Source organism: Anabrus simplex, chromosome 3 (genome assembly GCF_040414725.1).
Source record: "Anabrus simplex isolate iqAnaSimp1 chromosome 3, ASM4041472v1, whole genome shotgun sequence".
NCBI lineage: Eukaryota > Metazoa > Arthropoda > Insecta > Orthoptera > Tettigoniidae > Anabrus > Anabrus simplex.
The window spans coordinates 39,159,367-39,180,893 of NC_090267.1; the positions used below are offsets into that span (position 1 = coordinate 39,159,367).

Genomic DNA, 21,527 nt, shown 5'->3' on the forward strand with positions numbered 1-21,527 from the left:
CACAAGTTTTGAAAATGTAACAATGTGTCAGATGCTTACATTATAATGTGCTTTAGACTTCCATCGTTCTCAATTGATGTTTGAGTTCACCGATAGCCGTGGTAGCCCTCAGTATACGCCACTGGTATGTGTGTATGTAAAAACAAGAATTATCTCGTTCAAGACTCCCAGTGTTCCTGCACCTTCTGTGAGACAAATCCCGCCACGTTATGTGGGATGAACGAAGGCACAAGGCAAGTCTTTAACACATTTCTGTTCTGTAACATTATGCGATTTTCTTTTTAACAAATAATTACGCGATTCTAAAGTACAGTTAATCTCCATACCGTAGTTATATTAGACACTCTGTGCCATAGGTCAATCGGATCTACCAATGAAATCATCAAGAGACTGGTCTTTCATCAGTAACTAACTTAAGTTATAATGTTTAGATGCCATGTTTTGTTGCCATGGTAACGAATGAGAAGTAAAATAAAATCTTTTTTCTTATCGTAAAAATGGAACGTATATACCCTAATTTTATTTTAGGATAAAATATAAATTTTAGATATGTATTTTAGAAATAGTAAACGTTGTGATTGTTATTATCAGAGATGGATATTAATACTATCAATTCAGTTGCTGTACTGAAGTGACAGCTATCAGCTGTTTAGTGCGTGCTTGTTCCGACCATTGTTCTGCTACTACATGAATGAGCGTGTAATCTGTTTTGGATATGATGTTATTGCTTTTGTTTGGTGAAAGGGGTCACAGTATGTGACAACGCAGTGAGCAGATGAAGAAAAGGTGAAAATAAATGAAGTCACCTGAAGCAATGGCAAGTGGGAGAGGTGTAATTAGTTTGAGATTTAATCAAGACCAAGGTTCGTGAATTACACATGCTAGTTTTGGCAAGGTCCACATTTACGTAGTTAGTGTTTGTTCTCACAGCACTAGTACCATTGACAAACGTATGATAGTGGAATATAAAGTTTACTCTATTTTTATTAACCAAGCTTTATTTGTTTATTGCACGATGCTTGACTGAATTTGGATATTATTTGAAAAAAAAAAAGATCAATCTAAATGCATATCTAAAGATAAACCTTTGTCAGTTCAATTCCAATTGTACCCGTGCTGTTTTGACGAAATGATTATTTTTTCCTTCAAACTGAAGTCATTATTTTCGTATTGGTTTCAGTACAGAAAAGTCGAGGAATAACCAAAGAGCCATTAATGTTTTTTTTTTAAAATTCATTTCAGGATGTTTTACATGTTGTATGGAAAGTGGTCTGCGCATTTACAATGTGGATCCCTTGGTAGAGAAAGCACATTATGGTGAGTATAAAATATAATTACTTTAATATTTTAAAAATGTTTACAGTACTACCACAAGGTTGACCCTGCAAAATGCTGTGTGATTCATCTGTTGTAGATGTAAACAAGAGACAATGGTCCTCGTATTTCAAAGAGAGAAAATTGCTTTAAAATTGATTTGCTAATTTACAATTTAATGTGTGTGTGTATAAATAATGTAGGCCTTTATTAATGGTTATTCCTTTGTGATCATATGATAAATGACTGTGTACTGTGTATACCAGTGATGGATTGAGTGAAATAAGTGAAATACATCATGGGCTCTCAGGCTTATCCTTGGCTTTGACAGTTTGGAAGTGACTGATGTGTGAGTGATGCTAATAATGCCATGCCTTATGCAGTCAGTCCCTTGTGTGAATGGTGTGATAATGTTGCTTATAGGGTCAATTGGTGCATGCATTTTAGTGGTTTTGGCAGACTGATATGCAATAGCCCTTTCTGGCTCAGCAAGGAAAGCAGTGGGAATCTATAGTACGCAACACTTTTAGTGATACTTCTGCTCCCTAGTGCTGAATCGGTAGACCTCGGTTATCTTCGAGATTCATATTGGCAACCTTTGAAACGCAACCTATGAATCGATTATGCATTGCCGTGAGACATCTGGCGTATACTTTACTTACTAATATTGTTGTTGTTTACACAGCAAAGCCAAGGTGATATTTCTGAGAATTCATGCTAGTAATAAGATTTGCATCAAGAAATGTTATATAATGTGTGTGTGACACATTTGTTGGCTTAATATAATAAAGGTTTAGAAAATTCATATCGATCAATCATACTATCGATTCAATTCAGATTTCATTTCCATTCAGTTGGCAGTATTACCAGAACTGGGATAGCTCCCTCCTTTCTCCTCACCCCCATAGAACCAAGTATCACTGAAAGTTTCACGGACTATACCTTGCTCCTAATTTCCCTAGTATATTTCATTTGTGACTAGACTACCTACGAAAACTAAAGGTGGAGGGTTAGGATCCAACCAGCCTTTGGGCTGAGAACTTGGCAACAACTTCTACAAGAATATTTTGTAACACATTTTTTGCCCCCTCACTGATTTTCATTTCACATTATTCACTCTCTCTCCTTTTACCGATTTAAACTGTTCTTTGACCTCTGCTGTCTTCTTTAAACGCAATATGATCAGCAAATTTTTTTTGTTCATTCTTATACTGCTATCGCTGCCCTTGTCCGGTTCCATGGCTAAGTGGTTAGCGTGCTGGCCTTTGGTCACAGGGGTCCCGAGTTTGATTCCTGGCAGAGTCAGGAATTTTAACCATAATTGGTTAATTTCGCTGGTATGGGGGTTGGGTGTATATGTCATCTTCATCATAATTTCATCCTCATCATGACGCGCAGGTCGCCTGTCAAATCAAAAGACCTGCATCTGGCGAGCCGAACTTGTCCTTGGACATTCCCGGTACTAAAAGCCATACGCCTTTTTTTTTTTTTTTACCATCGCTGCCTTAATATTATTTATTAAAATTATATTACATTGTTTTTTTCACACCAACCTCCAGGAGAAGGTTCCGCCCATCTGCAGCGTAATTTTATTACTATGTACGACTACCTCGTACCCAGTTACATGCATTAATACTGTGAAGTATAGAATCTAATCCTGGAACAGCTATGCCTCCAGCTTTTGTTCTTTATTCATAAACACTTCTTAATGGGGAATACTAGCATCCTATCCCAGAAGGAATAGTTTTAGTGTTTGCATGATGCCGATCATGTTTTTCTGACAGCAAAAGGTGAAATTATTAAAATTGCCACTAGTTCTTTCAAGACCTTTCAAGACTCGGCTGCTAACAAAGAGGTTGGTTGACATTAGCACAGACAATGAGTGATCATCTGCATACAGTGACTCAAATAATAGAGACGTTGTGACTACAACTTCACACTCTACATATATTTTCTTGATTGTACAAAAGTCTTTAACTTTTTATACTACAAAGACTTCTTTTGCAGTCCATAACACACTTGTGTTTTGTACTTACCTCGAGAAACTGGGTAATTTGAGTGATTTTTGATCATTTTCTCCCTTGTACTTAGTTAAAGGATTTTAACTTGTGATGCACGTTCTGAAAGATGCTGCCTTCTACATTTATAACCCATTTACAGCATTGCTATATTCTGAATAGTGCACAGGTATTGCTATATTCCTTATCACTTTGTGAAATGAAGAAATAAAAAGTAAAATATCAACCTATTTGTTGCTCTAACATATTAATGTTAAATACAGAATATGAATGTGATACAAGCTATACATAAACAAATTTATGCTACCTACTTACACTACCCACTTGGTGGTTGTGATTGTTAACAAAAATAAAAGTTTAAATCCTCCTGATCAATACATTAATTTGAGATACCGTAATTAGAATGCACTTATTCAAAATTGTGTATATAGTTCATAATATTGTGTGTTGGCTTAAAATCTTGATGTCTAATTAAAATAAAGTGGCAACCTCATTTCAACTTAAAATAGTCCATTGAACATCTAGACTGTTATTTCCGAATGTATAAAAGTACAAAATGTGCCTAGGCACGTAAGATTTCTATCTCTGATTGACACTAGTTGATTGTAGAAGGCTTCTATATATAGGTGTTGGCAAGTCTTGTATTTTTATCCAAGGTTGACATCCAAATTAATGCTGAGCAGTGAAAGTTAAGTCTTAAAGGGATATCCTAATTGTTGTAACGTAAAGTCATATTGATAAACTCGCTGAACGATGTATGTGATAGGATATCTAAAGAGAGACTAAATGAACAGGACTTAGAAAAGCTGATAGATGATAATTTCAATATGAAAATTATTGCCTATAGCCTACATAAGATTAAGCAGGACACCTTAATTACAGAATATATTGTCTCTATTGTTTGGGATTGTGAGGCCTTTAGAGAGAACTTGCCTGCTATGTTGGTCTCACAAACATGTTCTCTTCAGCCGAGACCAGTTCTATAGGATTCAACTTGCACGTGTAAGGATGTAAGCGAATTACTTCATGGCCATGCTGGAGTAACAGCTCATCTTTCTGAACATTTTATGCTTTGGCCTATGGCTTTCATCTAGTTCTATCAACACTGTTTTGTGCATAAATACATCACAAGCTACTCCCCTTCTATAAACCCAAGGTATCTCACCTTTCACATCATACCTAGATTGTGCCTTGTCTTGTTGTTTGCAATGGTATGGTGTGTTGTCCATAACTAACACTGAAGAAGGTGGTAAGTTAGGTATTATGTACTCTGTCATCCACTTCACAAACTTCAAGGAGTAAAAATCTGGATGATCCAATATACATGAGGATCAGTATCTTGGACACAGAACCTGTAATTATTCCTCTCACATCACCTTTCTTTTGCCAGCATTTCTAGAAACTTAAATTACTGTCCATCTGTGTTTTGTTCAGGTAGATGGTCTCTTTTCCTTTTGTCTTGTTAGTTCATCATTTAAATGTGATGTTTCAGTCTCCAGTCGGTTATATCAGCATGCTCAATAAAGAATCTTTCTCCTTGTTTAGTTTCTCTTCCAGACGAGTTCCGTGCTTTCCAGCGGTCTCTTCAAGACACTACACTGTATCTCCAACCAATTTTTTCATGCAAAACTGGCATAAGATTATACACGGTACGCACAGTTTTCTTCTGGAGATAAAACTCCTGTATGCAGTCCTTTATAACTCTTATTGAAGTCCTTGGCAGACATTTTTCTAGTCTTCCTCAGCATGTAACAAGTAATAATATTAATAATAATGAAATGACCATGGCATTATGAAAGAAGGTCTGTTAAACAATTTCACCACTGAACTGTATTTAGGGCAGTCGCTCAGGTGACAGATGCCCTATCCGTTGTTTACCTAGTCTTTTCTTAAATAATTGCAAAGAAATTGGAAATTTATTGATCATTTCCCTTAGTAAATGATTCCATCCCTAACTCCCCTTCCTATTAATGAATATTTGTCCCAGTTTGTCCTCTTGAATTCCAACTTTATCTTAATTTTGTGATCTTTCCTCCTTTCAAAAAACGCCACTCGTATTTATTCGTCTACTAATGTCATTCCACGCCATCTCTCCGCTGACAGCTTGGAACATACCACTTTTTTATTTAAGAACAAATATTTGGTTTAATGATCCACCTATTCAGTACACTTTACAAGTGAAAATATATTTTAATCTTAAATTATTTACTCATAATTTGGTACATGTTTCGTCTTCTAGTTAAGACTTCTTAAGCCGTAGCGTCTCAAATATTATTTTATCGAATTAAAATACAGAAATGTTACTGCAGACATGATATAGGCTTTTGGGCTTATGCTGTGTCAAGAAAATAAGGTGAAATTCTTTACGTTTCTTTTCGTTCTCCGCGAATCTTAAAGAATTTCACCTTATTTTTTTGACACAGCATAAACCCAAAAGCCTATATCATGTCTATAAGTACGGGCTGTGAAAGCATCATTGCCAACAGAAATGTTACTGTCCAATGACTTAAACTTGAATGAGCCCATGTCCTATCAGGAATGCTTATAAAAAACGATTAAAATCTAGACACTCTGTTTTTTATAATACTGTCCACCGCTTTCTTAGAAAAAATCTTTTACATGTTAAAATTGACCTCATAGCATTATCATTGATTGAGGTTTTTTTTACAAGTTGTTTTATGTCGCATCGACACATAATGTTTCTTTTTAAACATTCCTGATAGGACATGAGCTCATTCAAGTCGACGATAGGACAGTAAAGGGCTATGAGTGGGAAGGAAGCAACCGTGACATTAATAAGGCACAGCCCCAGCATTTGCCTGGTGTGAAAATAGGAAACCATGGAAAACCATCTTCAGGGCTGCTGACAGTGGAGTTTGAACCCACTATCTCCTGAATACTGAATACTGGCCACACTTAAGCAACTGCAGCTATCGATTGAGGTTTGACATAGCTTCAGTGTGCTGATAGAAGTTCAGCTGTGGCTTCGGAGGTGGGACAAAAAATGGAACCTTGTCAGTTCTTAATTCGTGAGCTGGAGTATACTGAAGCTAATTCAGGTGACAAGGTCCTCAATTAATGTTCCTTCCTATGGCCGGTTACTATCCGAGCCTAGTTCTGACCTGTTCCTCTGGGCTTATTATGAAATTTGTAAATTGCAACATACCACGTAGTTGAGCAGCTCGTCTCCTTTCTCCCAAGTCTTCCCAATCCAAACTTTGCAACATTTTCGTAACTCTACCCTTTTGTCGGAAATCACCCAGAAGTAATCAAGCTGCTTTTCTTCCAGTTCTTGACTCGAGTAATCCTGGTGAGGGTCCCATACACTGGAACCATATTCTGGTTGCGGTCTTACCGGAGACTTATATGCCCTCTCCTTTACATCCTTACTACAACCCCTAAATACCTTAATAACCATGTGCAGAGATCTGTATCTTTTATTTACAATTTATGTGATTACCCCATTGAAGATCTTTCCTTATATTAACACCTAGGTACTTACAATGATCCCAATGAGTAACTTTCGTGCCATTAACATAATCAAAACTGGGGTGACTTTTCCTATTACTTAAACTCACAACCTGACTTCTCACCCTGTTTATCATACCGTTGCTTGCTGTCCATATCATAACAGTGCTGAAGTCATTTTGCAGTTGCTGACAGTCTGTTTCTCTATACAGAATAAAATCATCTGCAAAAAATGAGTTACAAATACAGCAACCGTAGCCAGCATTAACCTTTGCTGATTTGTTTGACCAAGTGTAACAGGCATGGAACTCCATCCCAAAAAATGACAAATTCAGCAAGCTGCTGATACTGCCTTCTTACTCTCCTTAAAGCGCACAAATTTGACTCACACCTACTTCACAACGTCAACACCGGATAATAACTAACATTCACAAAGTGTATAGCGCATAATTAAATGGGTTACTGTAATCACGTCCTAGTTCGTGAACCATGGGCAATGGCTGAGTAGCTTAGTAAGTGGTCCTGAGTGTCGGAATAAAAGTTGCTACGGAATGGGAGTGGGCATCTCGGACATATTCTGAGTCATGGCCCTCCTTGTGCTCAGGTGGCTAGGACTATACAATCCACCGGCGGTCCCTAACCCTTTAGAGGAGAGATCCTTACTTGGAGTATGTGTAAGTAAGGTAGCATCCTGCTTCACGAATTTACCAAGCTCAGAACATTTTAAGCAATCGTCGGACCTATGGGAGTAAAGGCGCCCCACTCCCATTTGACAGGCGAAGGACTCCTTGGAAACAACTTGTCGAACGAAATGGAATTCGGTGGGGCGTTATCAGTATTAATGGGGGCTTATGGGAGAAAGAAAGTAGAACTGTCCGAGTTAGGAAAGAGGATGCGTATGGATGTGTTACGAGTAAATGATTTTGCGTAAGGGGAGAAAACAAGGAAAAGATAGGAAATTATAAAGTGTACTTGATAGGTGTTAAAAAGGAAAGGCTAGAGTATGGAGTAGGACTGTTCATCAGGAACACTATTGCATGCAACATAGTTTCTCTTAGGCACAAAAATGAGCTAATGATGTGGGTAGATTTGGCAGTTGGAGGAATTAGGATGAGAATTGTCTCAGTGTATTAACCATGTGAGGGTGCAGAGGAGAATGAAGTTGACAAGTTTTATGAAGCATTGAGTGACATCGTAGTCAGGGTGAACAGCAAGGATAGGATAGTGCTAATGGGCGATTTCAATGCGAGAGTTGGAAATAGAACTGAGGATACGAAAGGGTGATTGGTAAATGTGGAGAAGATATGGAAGCTAATGGGAATGGGAAGCGTTTGCTGGACTTCTGTGCTAGTATGCGTTTAGCAGTTACAAATACATTCTTCAAGCATAAAGCTATTCACTGCTACACATGGGAGGGTAGGGGTATCAGATACATAATAGGCTATATCTCACCCGAATTTAAATTCGGGAAATCTGTTAGGAATGTACAAGTTTTCCTGGGATATTTCTATGATACAGACCAGTATCTGATCTGTAGTGAACTAAGTATCTGTAGGCCTGGGATAGAGAATGTGAAATTGGTCTGCAAATGATTAAGGGTAGAAAATCTCCAGGACGAGGAAATTAGACAGAAGTACATGGATATGATTAGTGAGAAGTTTTGAATAGTGGACATTAAGCAGGCTCAGGATATAGAAAGAGAATGGGTGGCATACAGGGGTCCTGTAGTGGAAACAGCAAGGGAATGCCTAGGAACAACTGTGTGCAATGATAGGAAAAAGTGAACGTCTTGGTGGAACGATTAAGTGTGAGCAGCTTGTAAACGTAAAAAGAAGGCTTATCAGAAATGGCTCCAAACAAGGGCTGATACAGACAGGGAATTGTACATAGATGAAAGAAACAGAGCGAAACAAATAGTTGTTGAATCCAGACAAATAGTTTTTGAATCCAGAAAGAAGTCGTGCGAAGATTTTGGGAATAACCTGGAAAGGCTACGTCAAGCAACAGGGAAACCTTTCTGGCCAGTAATAAAGAATCTTAGTATGGGAGGGAAAAAGGAGATGAACAGTGTTTTGGGTAATTCGGGTGAACTCATAATAGATCCCAGGGAATCACTGGACAGTCCGACTCATTGGCTGAACGGTCAGCGTACTGGCCTTTGGTTCAGAGGGTCCCAGGTTTGATTCCCGGCCGGGTCGGGTATTTTAATCTTAATTGGTTAATTCAAATGGCACGGGGGCTGGGTGTATGTGCTGTTTTCATCATCATTTCATCCTCATCACGACGCCCAGGTCGCCTACAGGAGTCAAATAGAAAGACCTGCACCTGGCGAGCCGAACCCGTTCTGAGATATCCCGGCACTAAAAGCCATACGATATTTCAACATTTCATACTGGACAGGTGTAGGGAATATTTTGAAAATCTTCTCAAGGTAAAAGGAAATCTTCATGGTGGTGTCGTGAACAACGGAGCTCATGGGGAAGTGGAAAATGATGATGGTGAAATTATGCTTGAGGAAGTGGAAAGGATGGTAAATAAACTCCATTGTCATAAAGCTGCAGGAATAGATGAAATTAGACCTGAAGTGTAGAAGTATAGCGGGAAGGCAGGGATGAAATGGCTTCATAGAGTAGTAAGATTAGCATGGAGTGTTGGTAATGTACCTTCAGATTGGACAAAAGCAGTAATTGCACCTATCTATAAGTAAGGGAACAAGAAGGATTGCAACAGTTATTGAGGTATCTCATTGATTAATATACCAGGCAAAGTATGCACTGGCATCTTGGAAGGGAGGGTGCCATAATTGATTGAGAGGAAGTTGGATAAAAACCAGTATGGTTTCAGACCACAAAGGGGCTGTCAGTATCACATTTTCAGTATGTGCCAGATAATTGAAAAATGCTATGAAAGAAATAGACAGTTGTGTTTGTTTCGTAGATCTAGAGAAAGCATATGCCAGGGTACCAGGGGAAAAGATGTTCACTATACTGCGGGACTATGGGATTGAGAGTAGATTATTAAAATCAATCAAAGGCATTATGTTGACAATTGGACTGCAGTGGAAATTGATGGTAGAATGTGTTCCTGGTTCAGGGTACTTAAAGGGGTTAGACAAGGTTGTAATCTATCACCTTTATTGTTCGTAGTTTACATGGATCGTCTGATGAAAGGTGTAAAGTGGCAAGGAGGGATTCAGTTAGGTGGAAATGTAGTAAGCAGTCTGGCCTGTCTGCCACGACTTGGTCCTAATGACAGATTGTGCCGAAAGCCTGCAGTCTAATATTTTGGAACTTGAAAATAGGTGCAATTAATAAGGTATGAAAATTAGCCTTTTGAAGACTAAATTGATGTCAGTAGGTAAGAAATCCAAGAGAATTGAATGTCAGATTGGTGATACGAAGTTGGAACAGGTAGATAGTTTCAAGAATTTAGGATGTGTGTTCTCCCAGGATGGTAATATAGTAAGTGAGATTGAATCAAGGTGCAGCAAAGCTAACGCAGTGAGTTCACAGTTACGATCAACAGTGTTCTGTAAGAAGGAAGTCAGCTCCCAGATGAAACTATCTACATCGGTCTATTTTCAGACCAACTTTGCTTTACGGGAGCAAAAGCTGGGTGGACTCAGGATATCTTGTTCATAAGTTAGAAGTAAATGATATAAGAGTAGAGAGAATGATTGCTGGTACATACAGGTGGGAACAATGGTAGGAGGGTACTTGGAATGTGGAGATAAAGGATAAGTTAGGAATGAACTCGATGGATGAAGCTGTATGCATAAACCGACTTTGGTGGTGGTGTCTTGTGAGGCAAATGGAGGAAGATAGGTTACCTAGGAGAATAATGGACTGTGTTATGGAGGTTAAGAGAAGTAGAGGGGAGACCAAGACGACAATGTTTAGACTCGGTTTCTTACGATTTAAGAAGTATAGAATTAAATGAGGTCACATCACTAGTTGCAAATAGAGGAATGTGACGACGTTTAGTAAATTAACAGAGGCTTGCAGAGTGAACAATGAAAGGCATAACAGTCTATAATGATGTATGTATGTACGTATGTTGCTTTCCCAAGGTCACAGTGGTGCTACTATCGCCACTCTTTGTCAACTTCTTCTAGTACCACTTTTCCCTTGCCTGTGGGGTCGCGGATGCAAACTGCGTCGCACAGGTGGATTTGGCCCAGTTTTATGACCGAATGCCCTTCCTGACGCCTGTCCTATATGGAGGGATGTAATCACTGTTTCTGTGGCGGTTGGTAGTGTGGTGTATTGTGTGAATATGAAGAGGAGAGTGTTGCAATAAACACGAACACCCAGTCCCCAAGACAGAAGAATTAATCATACACAATTAAAATCGGCCGGGTATCGAACCCGGGACCTTCTGAACCGTTGAACTCAATGCTGACCATTCAGCCAGGGGATCGGACTCTTTGTCAACTAGCATGCGAATTTGAACAGGAGTCATTTTTCCAATGTGGAAACACTCCTCCTGAATTTTGTTTGTCTAATACAACTCCTTGTTAGTGTTGGGATTTCATTTTCTGTCGGTGTATTACAGCATAGATGCAGATTGTACTGCTGACTAGTCATGCTGAGCAATTGATAGTAATTGTAAGATTTTTTAAATATGCAGCTGGTTGATGTCAGTATCCATGAGCATTTTCTCAGTTTCATTCCTGTCGAGACCACTCTAATCTCAATTTTTACTGAATGTATACTTAAAAATAATATTGGATCTGAACATTCCTATCTTGAATATGCACAGTCATGGTTATGCCAATGGATCAAATATGAAAGAAAAACATTCAAGAGTTCAGCAGAGATTCAAATCCAAGAACTTCTTTTGTCCCTTGCTCTTCTCATTCTCTCAAGTGATGCCACTATGTCATCTAGTGATGGGATTCTATTTTTTGAAACATTAGAAATTGTATTGAGTTTTCTTGGCATCAAGATTGCTTTAGGGAATCCTTATGAAATGTATCACAGCACTAAGGATGTAAAGGAGAGAGCATATTTGTCTGTGGTGAGACCCCAACTAGAGTATGGTTCCAGTGTATGGGACCCTTACCAGGATTACTTGATTCAGGAACTGGAAAAAATCCAAAGAAAAGCAGCTCGATTTGTTCTGGGCGATTTCCAACAAAAGAGTAGCGTTACAAAAATGTTGCAAAGTTTGGGCTGGGAAGACTCGGGAGAAAGGAGACGAGCTGCTTGACTAAGTGGTATGTTCACAATGAAGTATTTATTTATTTTCCACCTAGTCGATACAATGATATGTTATGTTCCGAGCTGTCAGTGGAGAGATGGCGTGGGAGGACATCAGTAGACGAATAAGTTTGGATGGTGTCTTTAAAAGTAGGAAAGATCACAATATGAAGATAAAGTTGGAATTCAAGGACAAATTGGGGCAAATATTCGTTTATAGGAAGGGGAATTAGGGATTGGAATAACTTACCAAGGGAGATGTTCAATAAATTTCCAATTTCTTTGCAATCATTTAAGAAAAGGCTAGGAAAACAAGAGATAGGGAATCTACCACCAGGACGACTGCCCTAAATGCAGATTAGTAGTGATTGATTGATTGATTGATTGATTGATTGATTGATTGATTGATTGATTGATTGATTGATTGATTGATTGATTGATTGATTGATTGATTGATTGATTGAACTACAAAGCCATTAAGTACCACCCACTGAAAATCGAGAGTCAAAGTCATTCACCCTTTAAGGTATTACATTGATGAATATTATGATGCTTTGACAGAGATTGCTGATGTTGAGTCATTGGACAAAATGACAAGACATGAAAGTGAATCTGTTGTCCTTAAACTCAGATTTTAAATTCTTATTTTGCTTAATATGTGACACTATATTTTAAATGAATTTAATGTTGTCAGTAAACTACTGCAAGGAAGTAAAATGGACCTTTCTGCTGTCATATCTACCTTAGGAAATGTTCTTCAAACTCTTAGGAATCTCATAAATGATGGATAATTTCAAAATTTTCTTGTCGATGCTAGAACATTAGCCAAAAAACTTGAAGATGGCCCTAGTTTCAAACCAACATTTGTAAATGCGAGATTGCATAGGCAGAAAAAACATCTCAGTTATGAGGCAAGAGGCGAGATTATTTTGGATCCGCATACTAAATTTAAGATGAGAGTATTTCTTATGTGTTGTTGCGGCCGGCCTCATGGTGTAGGGGTAGCTTGCCCTCCGCTTACCAGGAGGTCACGGGTTCAGTTCCTGGCCAGGTCAGCGATTTTTATCTGAATCTGAGGGTTGGTTTGAGGTCTACTCAGCCTACATTATACAATTGAGGAGCTATCTGACGGTGAGATGACTGCCCAGTCTAGAATGTGAAGAATAATAGCCAAGAGGATTCATCTAATAAATATCATTATGGTTTCGTATTGAAGATACTATACTTCTAGGGTGCTAATTCATTTATGGCGCGAAGTAGAAGCCGAGCTTCCTTCATTAGACCAACAGCGCTCAACACGAATAAGTAACATCTCAGCGGCCTAAGGGACTATTTACACGCTCGGCATCCACCACAAATTAGAGTCCCCTCTGATCAACATTCCAGCACGCACCAACACCATCATGCTGGTCTACTTACTACTTCACTTCATTGATAAGATTAACAAAGACGTACTTTGAGCCAGGATACTCCAACCAAGTTGTTAATCTACTTTAACATCCAATCCCGTCGCTATGGACTTCGCCAGTCTTAAATCATCATTTACTTTTACTAGGCTAACATCACAAGCCTAAGATTTTCAACCTGTATTTTCTTTTTAATTTTATGACAATACCTCCGAACAAGGTCTAAATCAACCATTCTCATATCACCTGACTGCTTTTTCTAACACCCCAAAAATGTAATATATTAAAAACTCAAATTTAGGCAACTGCTACTAAACCCCATTCCAAGTTCCCTTGACACAACCATTATCAACAACTAACGGCTGTTATTGTTGTCATTCACAATGCACCAAAAGTGTTTATTCGACCTTTCTTTCAGGTGTGCCTACTCTAAGCTTGCAAACAATTTAAGACACTCCAGTCAAGTTTTACACCAAAGTCAAATCACCAATTACCTATTGCAAACCAAAATTCTCGAATCTAAGACTTCAATTATCACTACTTTACTTCTGAATAAGGTCTCATTTATCTTTCTCTCATTTTTATGACCTTACTTCTGAATAAGGTCTCATTTAACATTCTCTCAAGTTACTGGAATATTTTTCCTAACATTCCAAGTAATGTAAGTTAATATTTAAGTTTTCAAATCAGACCACTGCCTCCAAACACTGTATATGTACCTTTGTCACAAGTAGCAATCAACAGCCAGCAGCTGATATTGTTGTTACTCATTAATACTGAATATTGTATTCTTTTTCCTTAGACTGTTCCTATTGTAAATATGTTAATATTAAACTTAGTAATTATATTTCCTAGCATTCCGAATAATGTAACATTTAAATTTTCAAATCAGACCACTGCTACTAAACACTGTATATGTACCTTTGTCACAACTAGTAACATTGTAGTATTGTTATACACATTAATACCCAATATTGTATTCTTTTTCCTTGTACGCCAAGTTAAGTCACCACTTACTAATTGCAAGCCATAATTCTCAAACCTTAGACTTTAACCAGATAGTTTTTCCAATATTATGACTTTACTTCTGAGTAAAGTCTCATTTAACATTCTCTCAAATTGCTGTTATATTTTTCCTAACATTCCAAATAATGTAATATTTAAATTTTCATATCAGACCACTGCTACTAAGCACTGTATATGTTCCTTACACAACTAGAAATCAACAGCCAATGGCTGATATTGTTGTTATACATATTAATACCGAATATGTATTCTTTCCTTAGACTGCTCCTATTGTAAAAATGTTGATATTAGATCTTAGTAATTATACTTTAATTTCAAATCAGGTGCCTGATTTAATCTTGAGGAGGTACAGTGACTGATGTTGCCTTCTAAGAAAGGCGAAACATGTCTCACATTCTTAAAGTAACAATGATCATTTCCTAATTGTATAAAAATTTTAATGTATTGAATAGGTGGTAAATAATAAATTAATTAGCAATTTACAAGGATTCATCTATATGACGCCTTGTAATTTGCTGGCCTTCGGGCTGAGCAGTGGTCACTTGGTAGGTCATAGCCCTTTGGGGCTGTTGCGCCATGGGGTCTGGTTTGGTATTGTTGTTGCGGCGAATTCTGTTCAAGAAAGATTTGAGCAACTAGACTATTGTAGTTCTCAGTTTTCTGTCTGTATATAATAGCCCTAAGTTAGTCTGAGATGATGAATTAACTTCTAAACAAATGCTAAAAAAACCTCAAAAATATTTAAACACATGGAGAAAGTACAGACATTGGTGCCATTTAATTTTGTGATGAACTGAGAATGGTTTCACACTTACTAGGTACCAGAAAATACAACGCCAGATGAAATGTTGGTACGTTGTTACAAGCAGCTTTGCTCCTAATATGGCTGTAGCCTTGAGAATATTGCTATCTTTGCCAATGACAGTTGCAATAATCTAAAACTTACTACCGGTACTGTAAAACTTTTTTACGACCTTCTATGGCCGAATCTCAATTGTGAGGACTTGAATATGAAATCGGTCGTAAATGAGACTACAATGATCTTATTTCTAATTTTGCAAACATGAAGGCAAGAAAATTCATGTATTAAATGTAGGCCTATCTGACTTACAGTTTAAATTGTGTATAGTATATTTTAAATTGTAATAATATACCATTTACTTAAGCGCATGCGGTTTACCAAGTTCTTCATTCTACCTACGATGAGAATAGCAACCTACTACATGTAAGTAACACAACTGCTATTTTCTTTCATCCTTCTTGCAATTATCTTTCTTATGAATACTTTTTATTTACGTATGAATGGCCATTAATACTACCATTTAAAATTAATTATTGACATGCTAATAGCTCTACTACATTGTGGATTTTAAGATGTTTAAATATTTTCAAGGGTGTTGGTGGGGGGAAAGATATATTATTACACAGGGCAACAGACCCCTTGGGCCGGCACTGTGCTGTACATGTACAACCATTAACTCCACTAAAGTCAATACCTCAGGATCTTTCCTTGTGTTAATTAAATTGTACGTACATGATGTTCTTACTTTACTTTCAGATTTGGAGCTGATGGGCAGCATTGCCTATTGTGAAATGCTCCATCGGACTAACCTGCTTGCTGTGGTTGCTGGCGGGTCCAGGCCTAAGTTTGCAGAAAATACGGTTTTGGTATATGACGATGCGACAAAAAAGTTTGTGCTTGAATTTACCTTCACGGCTCCTGTAAAAGCGATTAGACTTAGACGAGATAAGTAAGTATGGTAAAATCACCGTTCCATTTACATGAAAAGACTTTTGAAATGAATGAAACAGGGTTACTCAGAACATACACTATGTGATCAAAAGTATCCGGACACCTGGCTGAACAAAACGTACAAGTTTGTGGCGCCCTCCATCGGTAATGCTGGAATTCAATATTCTATTGGCCCACCCTTAGCCTTGATGACAGCTTCCACTCTTGCAGGCATACGTTCAATCAGGTGCTGGAATATTGCTTGGGGAATGGCAGCCCATTCTTCACGGAGTGCTGCACTGAAGAGAGGTAGCGATGTTGGTCGGTGAGGGCTGGCACGAAGTTGGCATTCCAAAACATCCCAAAGGTGTTCTATAAGATTCAGGTCGGGACTCTGTGCAGGCCAGTCCATTACAGGGATGTTATTGATGTGTAACCACTCCGCCACAGGCCGTGCATTTTAAACGTGCTCGATCGTGTTGAAAGATGCAATCGCCACCCCCGAAGCGCTTGTCAACAGTGGGAAGCAAGAAGGTGCTTAAAACATCAGTGTAGGCCTGTGCTGTGATAGTGTCATACAAAACAACAAGGGGTGCAAGCTCCCTCCATGAAAAGCACGACCACACCATAACACCACCGTCTCAAAATTTTACTGTTGGCACTACACATGCTGGCAGATGACGTTCACCGGGCATTCGCCATACCCACACCTTGCCATCGGATCGCCACATTGTGTACCTGATTTGTCAATCCACACAACGTTTTTCCACTGTTCAATCGTCCAATGTTTACGTTCCTTACACCAAACGAGGTGTCGTTTGGCATTGACCTGCATGATGTGTGGCTTATGGGCAGCTGCTCGACCATGAAATCCAAGTTTTCTCACCTCCCGCCGAACTCTCATAGTACTTGGAGTGGATCCTGATGCAGTTTGGAAATCCTGTGTGATGGTCTGAATAGATGGCTGCCTATTAAACTTGACGACCCTCTTCAACTGTCGGCGGTCTCTGTCAGTCAACAGACGAGGTCGGCCTGTACGCTTTCGTGCTGTACGTGTCGTTTCATGTTTCCTCTTCACTATCACATCAGAAACAGTGGACCTAGGGATGTTTAGGAGTGTGGAAATTTTGCGTACAGACTTCTGACACAAGTGACACCTAATCCCCTGACCACGTTCGAAGTCCATGAGTTCCGTGGATCGCCCCAGTCTGCTCTCTCACGATGTCTAATGACTACTGAGGTTGCTGATATGAAGTACCTTGCAGTAGGTGGCAGCACAATGCACCTAAAATTAAAAACGTATGTTTTTGGGGGATCTGGATCACATAGTGTATATAGAGTTAAATATTTTATAAAATACTGTGTAACATTATGGTGAAGCTAGTTAGGGAGCCCCACTAAAAATGTAGTGAATGGGAAGTGGATTTGCTTGTAAACTTTTGCTTTGTAGAAAATTAGTATACGGAGGGTTGCCCCAGTTAAGCTTGGACGATTTTGACGTACCTTTTGTCCTAGGCAGTTCCTTTTCTCCAGACCCAGCTATGCTCGATGTGATAGCCACGGGCATGAACTATTGCCCTACACTTCAGTTTCCACTGTAGAGGACTTCGATGAAATACAGGAAGAGTAATATTTTCCCATACCTCCTTGCACACTTTCCAAAGACTCTCAATAGTGGGGGACGTCTAGAATAAAGCCCTCTTTTCAGGAAGCCAACACTAAATGGTATGACACGGACACCCGTCTCTGCTTCTTTTCTCTCATAGTAGGTGAATGATGATCTGGTGGTATGACTGTATGCTTTATCCATGTGGATCCAGACATTTGAATTATCCCAACCATACAGGCGAGGGATATCTTCATCGCAATAGGGGTCCATGACATTCTTCTGGAAGTAGGTAGCATTGATCTTCACATTTTTCGGCACTCCAAAGATAATGAGTTTACCCCGGACACAATATCCTGCCACTAACTTGAATATCCTAGCAAACTTTCCTTTGTTTTCCTTGGTGAAGTTTGAGTGCCCCTTTTAGCTTTTTGGGCGATAGTAAATTGTCCAGGGTTTGTTGCTGTCATCCAAATAAACCAGAGCTTCATCCAAGGTAACATCCGACTGCCATTTATCCCCTGCTAGGAAGTTTTCGTATGATTTTCTGGCATTAGTGAACCGTTCTTTAACGTGCCTTGCTTTCAAAGCACGTCCACGTGCCTTATGCCACTTTACCAGGTTCAGATCATCTTTAATTATATGCTAGACTCTAGATGTGCTTGTGTGGCTGGCAAAGTGGTTTTGAGTTGGTGGAGTTTCCTTCAGGACAGCAGCCTTTACCATTTTAATGATGCCTGGAGTCCTGGATGGTTGAACTCTCTTCAGTGGCAGTTTTTTCGAGGTTGTTGCTTCCGGAGGGAAACCATTCTGATGTAATTTTATTACATTGCCTACAGAGGACTTACTAGTGTTGAGACTTTTCATTTTACACTGTTATAAAATCGTCGAGAATGAGAAGTTAGCATTGGAAAGGCCAACAATGTAGCCCTGCCATGTCTGCAATTCGGCACGCCATAAGGCAACAGTCGTATGATATGACCACATGATGTACTTCTCTAAATCACACTGACCAGACAGAACAAAAAAAAATAACATGCAGCTGCTTCCAGGAGCGGCATGTGTGCTAAAGGTTGCGACCTGTATTAATTGGGGCAACACTCCGTAGTTACGGTCAGACAATATCAAAGATACCTTTATATTCATAAATTTCTTAATATGTACATACAATACAGTAGAACAATGTCATATTTCAATGTCTAGATGGTGTTCGTCTGCCAGTGTTGATATAACATCAGTATCTCTTAAGGCTACTGCTCACTCTCTTTCTTCACTTTTGTCACACAGAACCTTTGTCTTCTGGGTTCTGACTCGTCTTTAAAACCTTCCTCATCATTTTTTACCATCCATCTATTTTCATCCTCCGCACTGATTTCATTTTCTAGGATACTGATCTGTTTTCTTTGGTATTGTCTCAAATTTGTTGCCTTTTGTATTGGGAAATTGGGGATTTCCTTAGTTGGTCATTGGTGAAATTTAAGACCAGTAATCTCTTCCTTTTTATTTGATGATGATTCTAGTTCTGTCCGACAGTATAATTAATTAGTTTTCAGTCTTACCTGTCCATAAACCCAACTATGGTTAATTTGGTCATAATGTTGTGGGTTGTCATGGTCCTCAAAACTGAACCGATTGCTCAGAGAGGTAGTATGTTTTTCTAAGAACTAAATTTATTAAACTACTATTTACAGTTTGTACTCGCTCACTGGCCCGATCATAAAAGTACTGAATTCCTGCACAACTGCACACAGTTCAGTTTTGTCCCCAGAGCAGTTCACTTCGCAGCTTGCTGCATGTCACGTAATCAAAACCCTCTTTATTTCTTGTGACACACTTCCGAATAACTTGTCATTCATCATCATCATCATTTCCCTTTATCCAGCTGTAGCCGGGTAGGGGCAAATATGGTTCCTCTCCACTTTATTCGGTCTTTCCACCACTCCTCCTCTAACACTGTGTCCCAGTCCAGGTTTCTTTCTATAATGCTGCGTTGGATGGTATCCTTCCATCTCAATCGTGGTCGTCCACGGCCTCTCCTTCCTTGGATTTGCATTTCCATCACCTTTTTTGGCATTCTTTCGTCGCTCATTCGCTTTATGTGCCCAAACCATCTTAGTCGGCTCTTCTCTATTCTATCATTCACTTTTTCCACTCCAATTTCTTCCCGGATTTTCTCATTCCTTATTTTGTCTCTTCTACTCTTCTGTATCATACTCCTCAAGAAAATTTCGGCTGCCTGTATTCGACTCTCATCCTTCTTTGTCATTGTCCAAGTTTCTGCTCCGTAAGTTGTTATGGGTACGTAATACATCTTGTACATAGTATCCTTTGCTTCTGTTGGCACATCTTTGTCCCATAACATATTTCTTACACTATGATAGAAACAACTTCCAGCTTGAATCCTTTTACTAATCTCAGCATCCAGTCGAGCATTCTCCATTAATTCACTCCCCAGGTATTTAAACATTTCCACTACTTCCAGGGGCTTGTCTGCAAGTCTAATCTGACCTTTCCCTTCTTTCTCCCCTCTAGTCATAACAAGAGTTTTACTCTTTTCTACACTTATTTTCAATCCACATTCTTCGATCTTCTCATTCACCACATTCAACCGTTCTTGAACCTTCCTGTCGTCTTCTCCCCAAATCACAATATCATCTGCAAATAACATCATGTTCATTTCTCTTCCTCCATATGCTGCTTTTGCTGTTCTCATGATGTCATCCATTACTATTGTAAACAGGATTGGTGATAGAATACTTCCCTGTCTCAGCCCACTAGTTATTTTGAACCAACTTGTCCTGCCAACTTGTGTTTGCATGCAACTACAACATTCCTTATACAATGCCATGATCATTTTTATTAATCCCTGTCCAATTCCTTTTTGCACCAGACTGTCCCAAACTTTCGTCCTGGGGACACTGTCATATGCCTTTTCAATGTCAATGAATGTCATCACCATATCATTCCCGTACTCCCAATGCTTTTCCATTAGTTGTCTCATAATGAAAATGGGCTCTATTGTTGACCTTCCACTTCTGAAACCAAACTGATTTTCCTGTATCTGATTCTCAACCCTCAACCTTATTCTACTTTCCAGTATCCTTTCCATTATCTTAGCAACATGGGATATTAGAGTAATTCCCCTGTAGTTCTTCAAAACTTTCTTGAAAACTGGGATGATTATTCCTTTTTGCCAATCCTCAGGGACCTCCTTATTCTCCCAGACATTCCTGAGAACCTGATATCTCCACTGCAGGCCTACAGCTCCAGCTGCCTTTATCATCTCCACTGAAATTTCATCTATTCCAGCAGTTTTTCCATTCTTCGTCTTTCTTACTGCCATTTCAATTTCATTCATTGTAATTTCTTTATCCATTTCATCAACTAATTGCCTTTCCTGGTCATCCATTGAATGACTGTCATCCGTTCTTATGTTCAGCAGCTTCTGAAAATACTCTCTCCATCTATTTCTTATTTCTTCTGGCTTTGTTAAAATTATGCCACCTTCATCCTTCACAAATCTGGTGTTTACTTGATCTCTCTTTTTGTTTCTTAAGATACCATACAGTAATTTCTTGCTATACAGCATGCCATACAACCCAGTGACCATCAAATCATTTTTGATGCATCATCTGTCATTTGTAATGAGAAACGTTTTACACGTAGAATCATTCACAAGATGATAGAAACTGCTAAACAAGTGAAAAATTTTAACAAAGGTTACTGCCATACACTGAGTAGATCATGGCTATGTCT

At 38.8% G+C, this 21,527-nt stretch overlaps 1 protein-coding gene across 2 annotated transcripts in view; it reads left to right on the forward strand.

The window, feature by feature from the left end:
• The first annotated feature begins 679 nt into the window (after window positions 1-679).
• LOC136865949 (WD repeat domain phosphoinositide-interacting protein 4) overlaps window positions 680-21,527 on the forward strand; it is a 91,152-nt gene continuing 70,304 nt past the window's right edge. For both annotated transcript variants that reach the window (XR_011017902.1, XM_067142513.2), the window contains exons 1-3: window positions 680-863; window positions 1,243-1,317; window positions 15,992-16,184. Coding sequence is in view for 1 of the 2 variants with exons in the window: in XM_067142513.2 (XP_066998614.1) it covers window positions 797-863; window positions 1,243-1,317; window positions 15,992-16,184 (335 nt within the window). In the remaining variant the exon portion in view is untranslated. The remainder of the gene's footprint in view (window positions 864-1,242; window positions 1,318-15,991; window positions 16,185-21,527) is intronic.